General features: G+C 38.7%; 1 protein-coding gene across 1 annotated transcript in view; it reads right to left on the bottom strand.

Moving 5' to 3' along the window:
* hmcn2 (hemicentin 2) overlaps positions 1 to 13554 on the bottom strand; it is a 356871-nt gene that overhangs the window by 274794 nt on the left and 68523 nt on the right. The window contains 9 exon segments of the mRNA XM_034169771.1: positions 1681 to 1808; positions 2048 to 2189; positions 2605 to 2877; positions 3119 to 3240; positions 7279 to 7423; positions 7528 to 7791; positions 7870 to 7990; positions 8085 to 8191; positions 9412 to 9583. Coding sequence (XP_034025662.1) covers positions 1681 to 1808; positions 2048 to 2189; positions 2605 to 2877; positions 3119 to 3240; positions 7279 to 7423; positions 7528 to 7791; positions 7870 to 7990; positions 8085 to 8191; positions 9412 to 9583 — 1474 coding nt within the window.

Genomic DNA, 13554 nt, shown 5'->3' with positions numbered 1-13554 from the left:
GTATTAAACTGTAATGTACTATATGATATTGAATAACAATCAGTACACTACAGAACCTATGTAATTGATAGGTATATATGTAATGAATGTTCCATAATCTGCTTTGGCAACAGCATATCTTTGTCCATACCAACAAAGCTATTTGAAACTTGAAAGGAGTAACTCCACACAGACACACAGGCCTCGGGTCAGGTTTAAAATAAGACCTTTTTTTCGATGAGGCAACAAGACAAATCACAGTACCGTCAGTCCAACTATGACTTGTGCAACATAAGAGCTGTTAGTCACAGGTGGTAGTCATGCTGTGGGAATTTCAGTTGAGTGTTTTTTTTCTCTCTCTCATTATTTTGAGTAACACACATTGTCATCACTGTAAGCGCAGCATCAACATTTAGATCATGACATTATGGCTTGCTTTAAGGCAAAGCTCAGAATTGAGGGGGAAAATTTGTGCAATGTGGTTGCAAATGGTCAATTCAAAAGTTATCCATAAATGCACAAACAGATAAATACAGATAAAAGCATATTGGTTTTAACATACACCATTTCTAAAATAGGCAGTGGCTGGAAGGCAAAAACTTGACTAACATATCAAATATTAAAGATAAGATGAATTACGAAATACTGAATCTTGTCTGCGCAGCAGAGTGGCTTAGTGGTTATGCCCCGGTCACACGGCGATAGCTCGGCGAAGGATTAAACGTCAAAAAGTCAAAAATCGCTGAGAAAAGTTTGACAAAAAAAAATCCTGCACTTTTCCCATCACCAAAATGAAAGGAACAAAACAAAACTAAAACTCACGAAAGAAAAACAAAGCAAACACTTTAAATGAAATCAAAATTAAATATTCATGATGATATGAGTGAAAGCGGGTATAAAACAGAGTGCAGCCAGCCTTGTCCTCATGTCCGCAGTACTTGCAGGTGCGAGATTTTGTTTGTCTTCACAACAAGAAGTTTTGTTTGTCTTCACATTCTGAGTTCTCCATCAGCCATGGGGAACTGTCCGTGTTAGATGAAGGCTACTCCCGAAGACAGGCACATGCAGACCAGCAACAAATGGTTGAAATGTGCCTAAATAGTTAAAGTAGTTGATAAAACGCTCCTAACACTATTATATTTGTAGGAGAATGTTGCTTTTTTTGCTCTCAAAAATTAACAATTCATTAGTGATACAAGGATGTTTCGTTCAACTCATCGAAGCTTTAGTTATTGATTCGTTCAGATATTGTTGCGGTCTTTCAATAAGGCAGACTTGGGAGGTTGGACGAAGTTGGACAACAGTCAAACGAAATGCTACCATCACGTAAACTAAGCAAATGCTAAGAAACCATCAAGAAGGTAAGCACACAAAATACGGACGAATTGAGGTCGTCAGATTTTTTAAGTTTAAAAATTCTGATGAAGCACCAGCTGCAGGAACGAAGCTGAACGAAAGTTAAATGAAAGTCCGGATTCCTTGTTTCATTTGGGCTTTGTTGTCCTTCGTTCGTGCCATGTGACCGGGGCTTTAGGACTGTTGCCTCACAGTGAGAAGGTTTTGGGTTCACGTTTTCCCCGTGTTGCATGGGAATCCCTCTGGATGCTCCAGCTTCCTCCCATGTCCAACGACATGACCATGACCATGACCATTAACTAGAATAAGTGTATTTGGAGAATGAATGTATGCGTCTTTCCTTACCTGCATAAGTGAGTGACACAGACTGGGAGGCCATTCCAGCCTCATTCCTTGCCACGCATGTGTAGTTCCCAGCATCCTCTGGGAGGGCCCCCCGAATGGTCAGAACTCCATCCTTGTTTACACTAAATCTGTATCATGTAATTGAGAGTTTCCACATATGATTGCATGTCCAGATGTAACACACAAACAGAAAAGATACCTGCCTTGATCATTCTGAGTGTTACTCTTATGATGTGGAAAACAGATTCTGTATCACCAAATGTGAACGTTTAAAGTGATGCAGACAAACAATGTAGTTTAAGTGCAGGGTAATGAGTCTATGGCTCCTCTGTGTTGGAGGTGTTGAGTGGGCTGAGAGTTCTTTTACCTCGGACGATTAGTGAGGAACGTGTTTCCATGGCTCCAGAAGAGCTGAGGAGGAGGGGAACCGGACGCTGAGCAGACGAGGCGGATGTCATCCCTTCGGGAGAAAGCTTTGCTCTGTGGGCGAACTACCACAGCAGGAGCCTCTGTGTTGGAATCAAACGGAGGCAGGTGATGACTCATGGGGCTTGTCAGCATGGCATGATGTCATTCATAATTCATTCCTATCTCGAGGTTAAAAGCTGTGAATTGCTGATGGCTATGATGCAGTTACAAGAACGGACTGTCTGACCTCATGGCTGGAAGATCGTAGTGAGGAGACAGTCCGCATGTTCGGCGAAATGCATTCAGAGGCCATGCCAACGATAAGAAGGCACAGTTTTCAACATGCATCAGCTTTAGCTGATGTGAAATATGTTCTGACGGGGAAGTGGCTCCATCCAGCTGCAGGGAGGTTAAGCCCGTAATGAAAACCAGATGGCGGAGGCCTGAGAGGAGGCATGAGGCTCCAGTGTGTTAAGTGTTTAAACAGATGACCCACAGGGTTTCACGCTACCTTACCTGGAACAAGAAGCCACACGCTGATCCTGCTGTGTCCGTGGGCGTTCTTGGCTACACAGTGGTACTCCCCTGCGTCTTGACTCTGCACGCCGCTGATCTGCAGGAGCGAGTCCGAGAGCAGCTTCACCCTCCCCGTGTGAGCCAAAATGGTACGACCCCCTCGATGCCAGGTCAAGTTGTGCCGCATGGATCCTTCAACCTGGCAGGACAGCAGGGCCATGCCCCCCACAGAGGACGTCACATTCACAGGTGGCTTCAGGAGAGGAGGAGGCTCTGTCTCAATGGAAACAAAACCAAAACATCAAACCAGTGCTATCAGTGACGGACAAACAGTATGGGAAAAAGTTACTCTCAACACAAATGTTTGTGCTGGCATGCTTCGGACCAGATAGATGTTGTAGCCATAAATCTGAGATAAAAATTACTGGAGCTGGCTTCAAAGCTTTGCTTTGACTGTGATACATGAATTCCTGAGTGAGGAAGTGCATGTGTTGTATGCATTTGTGTGACAAACCTTTAATGGTCAGCTCTGTCAAGGCCCGTCCCTGCCCTGCACTGCTTTGTGCGATGCACTCGTATAGGCCTTCGTCTTCGGCCGAAGCGTGGGAAATCTCCCATGATGCTATCGCAGAATTCCTAATAATAACAGAAGCTTATATCACTGGCTGTAGCGTGACAATACCTTCAGTTACTGTACCTTCAAGGCAAGTTTGTACAACTTAAATTGTTGAATATTTTCAACTAAAAAAGTTAATTTTTTCATGTTCACATTTTTTGTAAGTTGATAACTTACAAGACATTGGAACAAAATTATTCACAGTTTAGAAACAATTACACATAGGTTGACAGTAGTTTTAAAATAAACAGTTTCATCGTAAAACTGGAATTGCAACATGTAAGTTATTCTGATCTATGTGAAATAAATTCAAAAACTAAAAAAATTAATAAAATAAGGTAACAATTTGCGTAGACATTTTTGAGTAGAATGAAGGTAAAATAAAGAGTTTAGAATTACCGAAATGAAATTATTTGGTGACCTAACAACACAAAAACCTTTTAATTAAGTTAGTTCAACTTAATTGTCCTTGTACAAGACAAAGCAAATCAAGTGTACTACCCACTTAACTAAATGCATTGCTAAACTTGAGTTTGTCTGACTATAAAGGTCTTAAGGTATGTACTCAGCAGTGATGCCGGTAACGCGTTACTTAGTAACGCATTACTCTAATCTGACCACTTTTTTTAGTAACGAGTAATCTAACGCGTTAATCTTTCCAAATCAGTAATCAGATTAAAGTTACTTCTCCATGTCACTGTGCGTTACTATTATTTTTCATTGTGGGTCGATAGCAGCATTAAACTTGGTCTGTGGGCAGGAGGTCGGGGTTCGACTGAACTGCCCACTTTCAGTGAGCTGTGAGCTTTTCATCCGCGTTTTTTTGCAGCTGCTCGACTCGTCCTCACCTCTTAAAGCGCGGTGATCAGCACACCTGCACTGAGCTTTACAAAGACATTTTTATACTTTTTCCCCTCCTTTATTTAGAATTCTGAGCTGAGCCGCTCTGTATCGTCTCATTAAAACAGCTGATCCTCCGCGACGCGTCAACAACTAACACTGTTTTCCACTCAAATGCACCTAAACTCTCTTTCTGAGGACCACATGATGTGAAAACGCAATAAAACTTTCTTACCTGTAAATCTGGTCCTGTTTTCTGCATAAATAAATGTTATCCATTCTTTGAGCTCAAACGCCAAAGCAGGGGCGAATCCAGATGGAATGGGGGCGTGGGGCAGGGATGTGCTCCCCTCCCCCACAACACCCCTAGATTAAAGGTCCAGTTTTGAAGCCGTTTTTTTATTACAACTACTAATACTGCTTAAAATAATAATAATTTCGACAAGTAAAATGTTTAGAGAATTTAAATGTTAGAAAAATGTTAGAATTTAATAGTTACATTTATAAACAATGTAGGTTTGAAATTGCAAGTTTTACTGTTACAGTGCTGTCAACAGTTAAATATGAGGTCAAGAAAGAGGTCTTTATTTTACTTTTTATAAAACAAGTATTTGTTTTCATTGAAGTCAAGAAAGGGTGACTATAAAGTGAGTTTTGGCAAAACAGGTATCATTGTCATGTTGACATGGGTTGTTGTCGGCAGCTGGGGAAAGTAACTAAAAAAGTAACTAGTAATCTAACTTAGTTACTTTTACAATTGAGTAATCAGTAAAGTAACTAAGTTACTTTTTCAAGGAGTAATCAGTAATTGGATTACTTTTTCAAAGTAACTGTGGCAACACTGGTACTCAGTAGTGGCTGATTTGGAATTACTTAAAAAAGATCCATACAAACTGCTATCTTAACTCCATAGGAAGTTAGCTTTAAGTTAGCAGAAGTTAGCATGTATGCTCATGTCTGAAAAATGGCTTGTAAATGACTGGTGTTATCATGTTCCAAAAACAGCATTTTCAGTTGTTTGATTTCAAGTGTTTAATTCTCGCTAGCTTTTACATAATATATGACACAGAGGTTATATTTCTACACAAATGAAACAGAGTTTTGCAGATAGCTACCAGCCTGTGATGTCACCATGCTAACATCTGCGAAATGTCTTGTAAATATGTTGAGATGTGTTATTGGGTTCCAAAAACAGCATTTTCAGTTTTAGAAGTGCTTATTTCTCACCAGCATTTACATAACATATGAGAAATATGTATATAAACACACAAAAAGAAACGGTTTTGGAAAGACCAGCCACTGACGTCACAGTGCAGCTCTATTCTGATTGGCTGTCACCCCTGCCACTCAAAAACAAAACTGAAAAGATTGAAACAGAATGCGACATTTTTAACCTCTTAAAATGTATGGCGCTAAATCAAGGCCAAAAGTTTTGTAATCTGAAAATAAAAAAAGATTGAAAAAATTAATTTTGAAACTGAAAATTCAATGTTTGTTCTTTAATTTTATAATCATTTAAAAAGTATTATCAAAATAAAAATAAGTGTAAGATATATATATTTTTCAGTCAGTTTAAATAAATTTTTTGATTGAGCCAAATTTTTTGCACCTGCATATAAGTTTTCCCCTCTTCAATCAACTTTTTAATCAAACTACGCTGTTCTTCTGAACAATGTCTTGAACGTCCCATTTGGCTTCATCCTTAAATAGGAGACACCTGATTCACACCTGTCTGTTCCACAAAACTGACGAGCTCACTGACTGAATGCCACACTACTATTATTGTGAACACCCCCTTTTCTACTTTTTTTTTACTAATAGCCCAATTTCATAGCCTTAAGAGTGTGCAGATCATGAATGCTTGGTCTTGTTGGATTTGTGAGAATCTACTTAATCTACTGGTACCTTGTTTCCCATATAACAATAAGAAATATACTCAAAACCTGGATTAATCTTTTTAGTCACATAGCACTACTATTATTCTGAACACTACTGTAGGTATTAAAATTTCCAATCTTGCATATTTTCCAGTTTTTAAACATCAAAAATGACCAAGAGTGGTCTATAATTACTTGTAATAGATATCTTTAGCATCACTTTATTTACAGGTATCAAGACAATACAGTGGAGAGAAAGTGTTAAGTCATTATCTATCAAAGTACCCACGTTTCCTGAAAGCAACACCATGTGAGGACTGCTTGCTCTCCTGTCACTCACAATTCCACACCCCTCTCAATCGAAGCCACGCCCTCCCATGCCAGAAAGGGGCCAAAAGTTTGAAACTGAAAAAATAAGATCTGAAAGTGAAAAAAAGATCTGAAGGTGAAGAAAAGAAATATGAATGAAAATAAATTATTTGATCAAAAAAATGACAGAGCTGAATCAAAAATGTATTTAAACTGAAAAATATATATATCTTACACTATTTTTATTTTGATAATACTTTTTTAATGATTCTAAAATTCAAGAACAAACATTGAATTTTCAGTTTCAAAATGTATTTTTTCAATCTTTTTTTATTTTCAGATTATAAAACTTTTGGCCTTGATTTAGCTCCATAAAAATGGGTCTTTGAACTTGTCCAAGGTCTGTGTCCCAAGAATGTTCCTTTAAATTTGAAGTCTCCGGCAGTAATAGGACTGGACGTATGCTGAGCACAGACAGACGGACATATGGACCAACAGATTTGCATTAGCATTGAATTAGGTTGGTTCAACTTAATTAGCCTAGTAGAACATAAAGCAAATCAAGTATACTATACCACGTAACGGCGAATGTGGTGCTGGACCACTAAACGGAAGCTTTTCTGACTATGAAAATCTCAGTAATGGCTTAGTTGGAACTACTTTAAAAAGACCCATGCACATTGTTACCTTAATGTTTTTCGTTGAGCATTCTTTTTTAGTAAGTAGTGTATTTTGGCACACTCTCCAGGAATACCTTTCAGTGTGACTCAACCTGACTTCATGAAATTCAAAGCACAGCATTAACACAGATGCTTTCTTAATTTCTCATTACGCAGTTAAATGTGTGACGTTCACAAAACGGATTGTGTGGAGCTGCTTCCTGTCAGATGAGCCAATCAAACACAAGAGTCAACTGGCACTAATGCATCACAGACCTGCTCGCTATACAGAGTGACCTAATTAGTGTTTTACATCAGGGCTCATTAAGCTTCAGCATCCAGAGGAGGGTGAGCCAACTCAGCATAGACTCACTGAAAGATCTTTTCCTCTCCGAGCAGAATCCCGCTTCTGGTGAATCTCAATCTGTAGGGAATCTCACTCTCCACGGAGCAGCTAATCACAACGGGCTGCATGTAAAAGCCCTTCACTGCAACAGCCGTGCTCACAGCCGGGGGATCTACACAACGGAGGAAGCAAAAAAGCAAAAATGAAAAAAGAGCCCAAAGCTTGGTGATGTGAAGAACACGGTGTCGAGCGAGTTGTGTCAGCAGGCTGTCTTACCTGGAACAATGTTGGTGTAGGAGACACTGGACAGTCTCTGGAAACGGTAGCCTTCCTCGTCTTTGCCCATCACTTTGATGAAGAAGCTCTGCGAAGGAGTGCGGAACTCCGGGAGACTCCACAGTCCTTGTTTGCCGAGATCAGAGGGCAGAGGCACAGGAATATTTCGTAAGGACCGGCCTGAACCTGACATCAGCTCGACGTGGGTAAGATGACCAGGAGGCTTCAGGCCTGTACACTTTAACAAAACATGGGCTGGAATTCCTGAGACAGAAAGAAATATCATTATGAATTCAACTTCTGCACATGTTCTCCTGGCTTTCACTGAAAAATACTAAGTACCTTTAATCGGCCTCTCCCTGGTGTGGTTGAACTCCAAAACAGGTACACTTGAAAACCCAGCCCGGAAGTCTAAGCTGCTCACACCTGTTACTCTGAGGGTATGGCGACCACTGCAGCTCACCTGGATTTTATTATTTTATTTTTTTTTAAAGGAGCAACTGGTGTGAAAATATAGTCAGGGAAAGACATTAACAAACTGTATGCAAGAGTAAGACCTTAAGGTTCCAGGCTCCGGGTATCGGAAACTTCAGGTTGATAACACGAGCAGAGTTGGGGATGTTCAAGAGCTCTTGAAGCCCCTGCTCCTCGCCAACTATACGACCTAGTAAATAAAACAAAGTATAAAAAGAAATGTCTTCTCTTGTTTACTGTTGCTGATACTGTAAAAAAAACTGACCTATTGGATTGGATTCCATCTAATAAATATATGTAGTTCCAACTAAATTAAATTACATTATCTTAGTACAGCAGGTAACTGTAAGAATCGTTCAAATCCGGTTACAAGCACCAAAATTTGACTATGTGTACCTTTTGGTACATATTGTAGAAAAATAACTTTAGCCATTAGAATTTTCAAAAGGGGGCCAAGTAGGGCTCAACTGAAGAATGGCACAGGGTCAAAATTTAAAAAAAAAAAAAAATGTTCCAATCATATTGAAAGTGATACCACATTATGTGTCTGATGATAATGATTCCAAAAAGGTATAGTTTGGACTATCTGTGACTCAATGTTCTGGAGTTATGGGGTAAAAACAGCAAGAATGGTGACAAAGGTCAGGTACAGTTTGTACAGGGGTCAAAAGTTAAAGTTGCTCCAGTTTTGGTAAAATGTGGTGCAAATTATTGGTTGAACTAATAAGATTAACAAATGGAATAGTTCTGATTGTGTTGAATGCTTGGTCTCCAAAGTAAAGGTCAAACAATGTCGACGTCCATTGGATTCTATGACATGTGACATATGTTACCCCATAACATGATAACTAAGCATGACACATGGTGCAAACTATTCCTTTTAAAAATCCTACTAACTCAACCAATAATTTGCATCATGTTTTACCATAATTGGAGCAACTTTAACTTTTGACCCCTGTACAAACTGAAAGTGACCTTTGTCGCCATGCTTGCTGTTTTTACCCCATAACTCCAGAACATTCATCACAGATAGTCCAAACTATACCTTTTTGGAATCTTTGTGATCAGACACATATTGTGGTATAGCTTTCAATATGATTGGAACATTTTTTTGACCCTTATGCAGTTCTTCAATTGACCCATACTTGCCCCCCGATTGAAAATTTTAATGGCTAACGTTATTTTTCTAAAATATGTACCAAAAGGTATACACAGTCAAACTTTGGTGTTTAGAACCAGATTTGAAGGATTCCTCTGCAAATATTCTATTATCTGCTGCACTATCTTGCATAGCTGTGTTTTATTTGAGTTGGGGCTATATATATTTATTAGATGGAAATCCTGCACATAATTGAATTGAGTTTATCCAAAGAGACATTTTTTGAGTGTAACACTGTTTGAGTCACCTACCAAAAGCATCGCTGAGCTCGATTTGTGGAGCTGGACCACTGAGTGAGACAGTGACCTCTCTGAGGCTGGGGTCAAAGGGCACTTCCCATTTGTTCTCCTGGGCATTGTCATGGTTAAGTGACAATAGGTGAACCTTCATGGCCTGAACTGTTTCTTCTACCCATTTTAAAACCTAGACCAAAAAAATAAGAAGAAGAATTACAACACTGCATTCCACTGTGGAGCTCCATACGTTGGTGGACAGTACTGGAATCTATCAAATGCAAACAGTCGGGAATCTGCTCTCAACTCAGAATAACAGTACCAGGACCGGATGGCTGTATAGTGACATTTCCCTCACACATCCCTCCACACTCTGCTACCCAGGCATGCGGGCTGGTCTTTGTCTTCGGGCTATTCTTTCATCGCCAAAGTATTTCTCAGAGAGATTTTACCCAAACAAAGGCAAAGTGAAATGGCTCAACTGTCACAATGATAACGTGCAGTTTTCTGCACTCTCAAACGTCTAGTCCCAGATCTTCTCCATCTCCACCCTGTGTGGCAGTCTTTATGAATTATATTGCTTGTTTCTCAAAACAGAAAGATCTGGTGAATGTATAGAACTCTATTTGGATTAGCAATATGCTTGGACTGTACTGTATATTCCAATACTTCAAAAAACATTTTTGAAGTATTTCCTTCTCCAATATGTTGGATAGCAAAGATCCATTCATTAACAGAACAGGAAGCAACAAAGCCTAAAAAATACATTTTTCCACACTATGACGCTTGATGAAGAGCTGCACCCTTTAATTCTTGGCATTGGTCACCTTCACGTGAGTCTCAGGAAGATATCCACTGAGGTATGTGGGTGAGCCACATAACTCCAGGATAATCAGGTTAATACAGAGGTTAGCAGTGTGTGTGTGTGTGTGTGTGTGTGTGTGTGTGGATACATAATGTGGAGACAGCGGAGCAAAACTTCAGATCAGAAACACATGACCTCCACTAGCCTTAATCTTACCAGGTGAGCATTTTTACATTGAAAAGATCTTTAAAAAACATCTACGCCCACCACTGAGATGTTCAAAAATGGTTTAAAAGTGAAAGTTTTTTCAACGTCTATTTGTGGCTGTTTAATCAACATTCGGTTTTAGACCGTTCTTAAGCGTGTTTTTGAATAGCAGTGTTTTTCAACCTGTACAATAAGAAAATTAGCATTTTGAAGCCTAGCTAGCAAGGCACGCACACATTTATGATTTAAAAGCTGGCAATGACAACCGCATTGAAAACTCATCTAAATGTGAACATTTATTTGCTTATAAATAGACGTTGAATAAACCTTTACTGTTAAACAAGTTTTCAACGCATTTTCATGATAACCGTTTTAAAAAAAATGTCTATTCAATGTTAAAATCCTCCCTTCTGGAAGTCTTAATTAATGACCATAACATTTTTTTTTTTTGTAAAAACTAGCAACATACAAATAATACTTTGAAACATTGTTCTGGCTGATGAGAGGCATTTAGAAGACCATCAAATATCACATAGTTTCCAAAAGGACAAAAAAAAAACATACAGGTTATAATTTATTTAAGCAAAAAGTTAAGTACAACATGAATAATGGCTTTGAATTGCCCCAATTGCGGATAGTTTCCTTGTATCTTTTCATAAAATTACCAAGAAATAAAATCAACAACACATGCAATCTAAAAAAAATAAATAAAATAAAAAGCAGTTTTTAATTAAGACGTGATTTACAGCCCCAATTCCAGTGAAGTTGGGGCATTGTGTGAAATGGAAATAAAAACAGAATACCATGATTTGCAAATCCTCTTCAACTTATATTCAACTGAATACACCACAATCACAAGATATTTAATGTTCAAACTGATAAACTTTATTGTTTTTGTGCAAATATTTGATCATTTTGAAATGGATGCCTGCAACACGTTTCAAATAAACTGGGACAGTGGTATGTTTACCACTGTGTTACAGCACCTTTCCTTCTAACAACACTCAATAAGCGTTTGGGAACTGAGGACACTAATTGTTGAAGCTTTGTAGGTGGAATTCTTTCCCATTCTTGCTTGATGTATGACTTCAGTTGTTCAACAGTCCGGGGTCTCCATTGTCGTATTTTGCGCTTCATAATGCGCCACACATTTTTAATGGGCTGCAGGTCTGGACTGTAGGCAGGCCAATCTAGTACCAGCACGCTTTTACTACAAAGCCACGCTGTTGTAACACGTGCAGAATGTGGCTTGGCATTGTCTTGCTGAAATAAGCAGGGACGTCCCTGAAAAAGACGTTGCTTAGAGGGCAGCATGTGTTGCTCCAAAACTTGGATGTTGCTGGCTTTTGAACTTTGCACTGGTAACAATCTCGATGGTCTTTTTCCTCTTTTGTCCGGAGGACATGACGTCCATGATTTCCAAAAACAATTTGAAATGTGGACTCATCAGACCACAGGACACTTTTCCACTTTGCGTCTGTCCATTTCAGATAAGCTCAGGCCCAGAGAAGGCGATGTTTATGGATGTTGTTGATGTATGGCTTTCAATTTGCATGGCAGAGATTTAACTTGCACTTGTACATGTAGCGATGAACTTTGTTAACTGACAATGGTTTTCTGAAGTGTTCCTGAGCCCACGTGATAAGATCCTTTACACAATGATATCGGTTTTTAATGCAGTGCCGCCTGTGGGATCAACGGTCACAGGCATTCAATGTTGGTTGACTATAAAAAAAATCATCATGAGGTTTATGTCACAGAAATCCTACTTTACAATCACACTGCAGTCATTGTTAAATTATTTGCTGTTGCATTTATAATAAACATTTGTATTTATTTACAGTGTCTGTTTTTCTGGATGAAATGAGATATAAATAATCTACCAGACTTAAAAAAAATGTACAAATTTCCATGTTATTTTGTCTAAAAATAAATTTCCGAGGTTCCTTATGTTGAACAAGAAATTATCTAATCTGAAATAACAGGCAGTTTTAATTTACAAATGAAAGGCTTCTAAAGAACCATTTATTGATTTATTTAGCTGTTTTAATTCCAAGTGTTCTAAACTTTTTTTTAACAGTAATCAGAAATTCTGAGGTAACAAACAACAACAACAACCAAAACATTTCCAAGGATTTTTCTTCAGAAAACTGCTCTATAAATGAGCAGTCCTGTGACACGTTTCTGTTTTGTATAGATCAGTGGTCTCTGCCACTAGTCTTCCGTGTTTTGGCCCGACGCGGTGTTCGTATTGGACAGTGCGAAGCTACATCACAGCTCAGAGCGCGCTCCCGTCAGAAGTGTTGCTTTAGCTCGGCTTTTGACGCAACGCTTCTGACGCCTTTAAAAAGCAACGCGTCTCATTGAAAATAATGCTTTTTAGACTGATTTTTGACGCCTCTGATGCTTTCAGTGTGAAAGACCCACTATAGTGTATATCTAAATACATTATGTGAGATGTCAGCTTCAGTATCCACAATCAAAAACTAGCAGGATTGATCAAACACATACGGATGCTAAAATCAAATATTCTTTGTATTAAAGCTAGCAACTATAAAATACACTTTGGACAGCAATGACTGCCTGAGTAACCCTCACGTATCTGATGAAATTGTTAACATTCATGCCAGATCTGGTCAGGAATGACAGACACATTTGGTCTGTGAGAGACTCACGTCACTGAAAAGATATCTAAATCCATAACAATGGTCAACACTTGGAGTATAATATCCCTCACTGGTCCCCTGGAGAAAAATGTGACGGTGTACAATTTCAGTCTTGACAGGTGCTTGGCTGTTACAGTATAATCATTGTCATGACATTGATTCTGAACACAGTTTTCCTTTTGTTTTCTCTAAAGTGAAAACAGGAGCAACAACCTCACTGCATTTTCACAGTCTTATTTCAATGGTCACATCAGACCAAATGTCTCCCATATTCTAAATGCTTAACATGCAACTGCTGTGTAGTATTTATTTTGACCTTGTCCAGAAATACATCACATTCAGGATGTGCACAATAAAACAATCCATAAGCACATCTGTATTTGGAGATGGAGCCAATAATGGCAGTACATTTATGAACAAGGAAAACTGAAAGAAGTAAATCTTTTGATAATTTCATTATTGGACTTATACTCTTTTGCACAG

The sequence above is a fragment of the Thalassophryne amazonica genome, chromosome 5, assembly GCF_902500255.1.
Source record: "Thalassophryne amazonica chromosome 5, fThaAma1.1, whole genome shotgun sequence".
NCBI lineage: Eukaryota > Metazoa > Chordata > Actinopteri > Batrachoidiformes > Batrachoididae > Thalassophryne > Thalassophryne amazonica.
The sequence above is the reverse complement of the archived record's forward strand: the minus strand, read 5'-3'. Positions and strand labels throughout refer to the sequence as shown.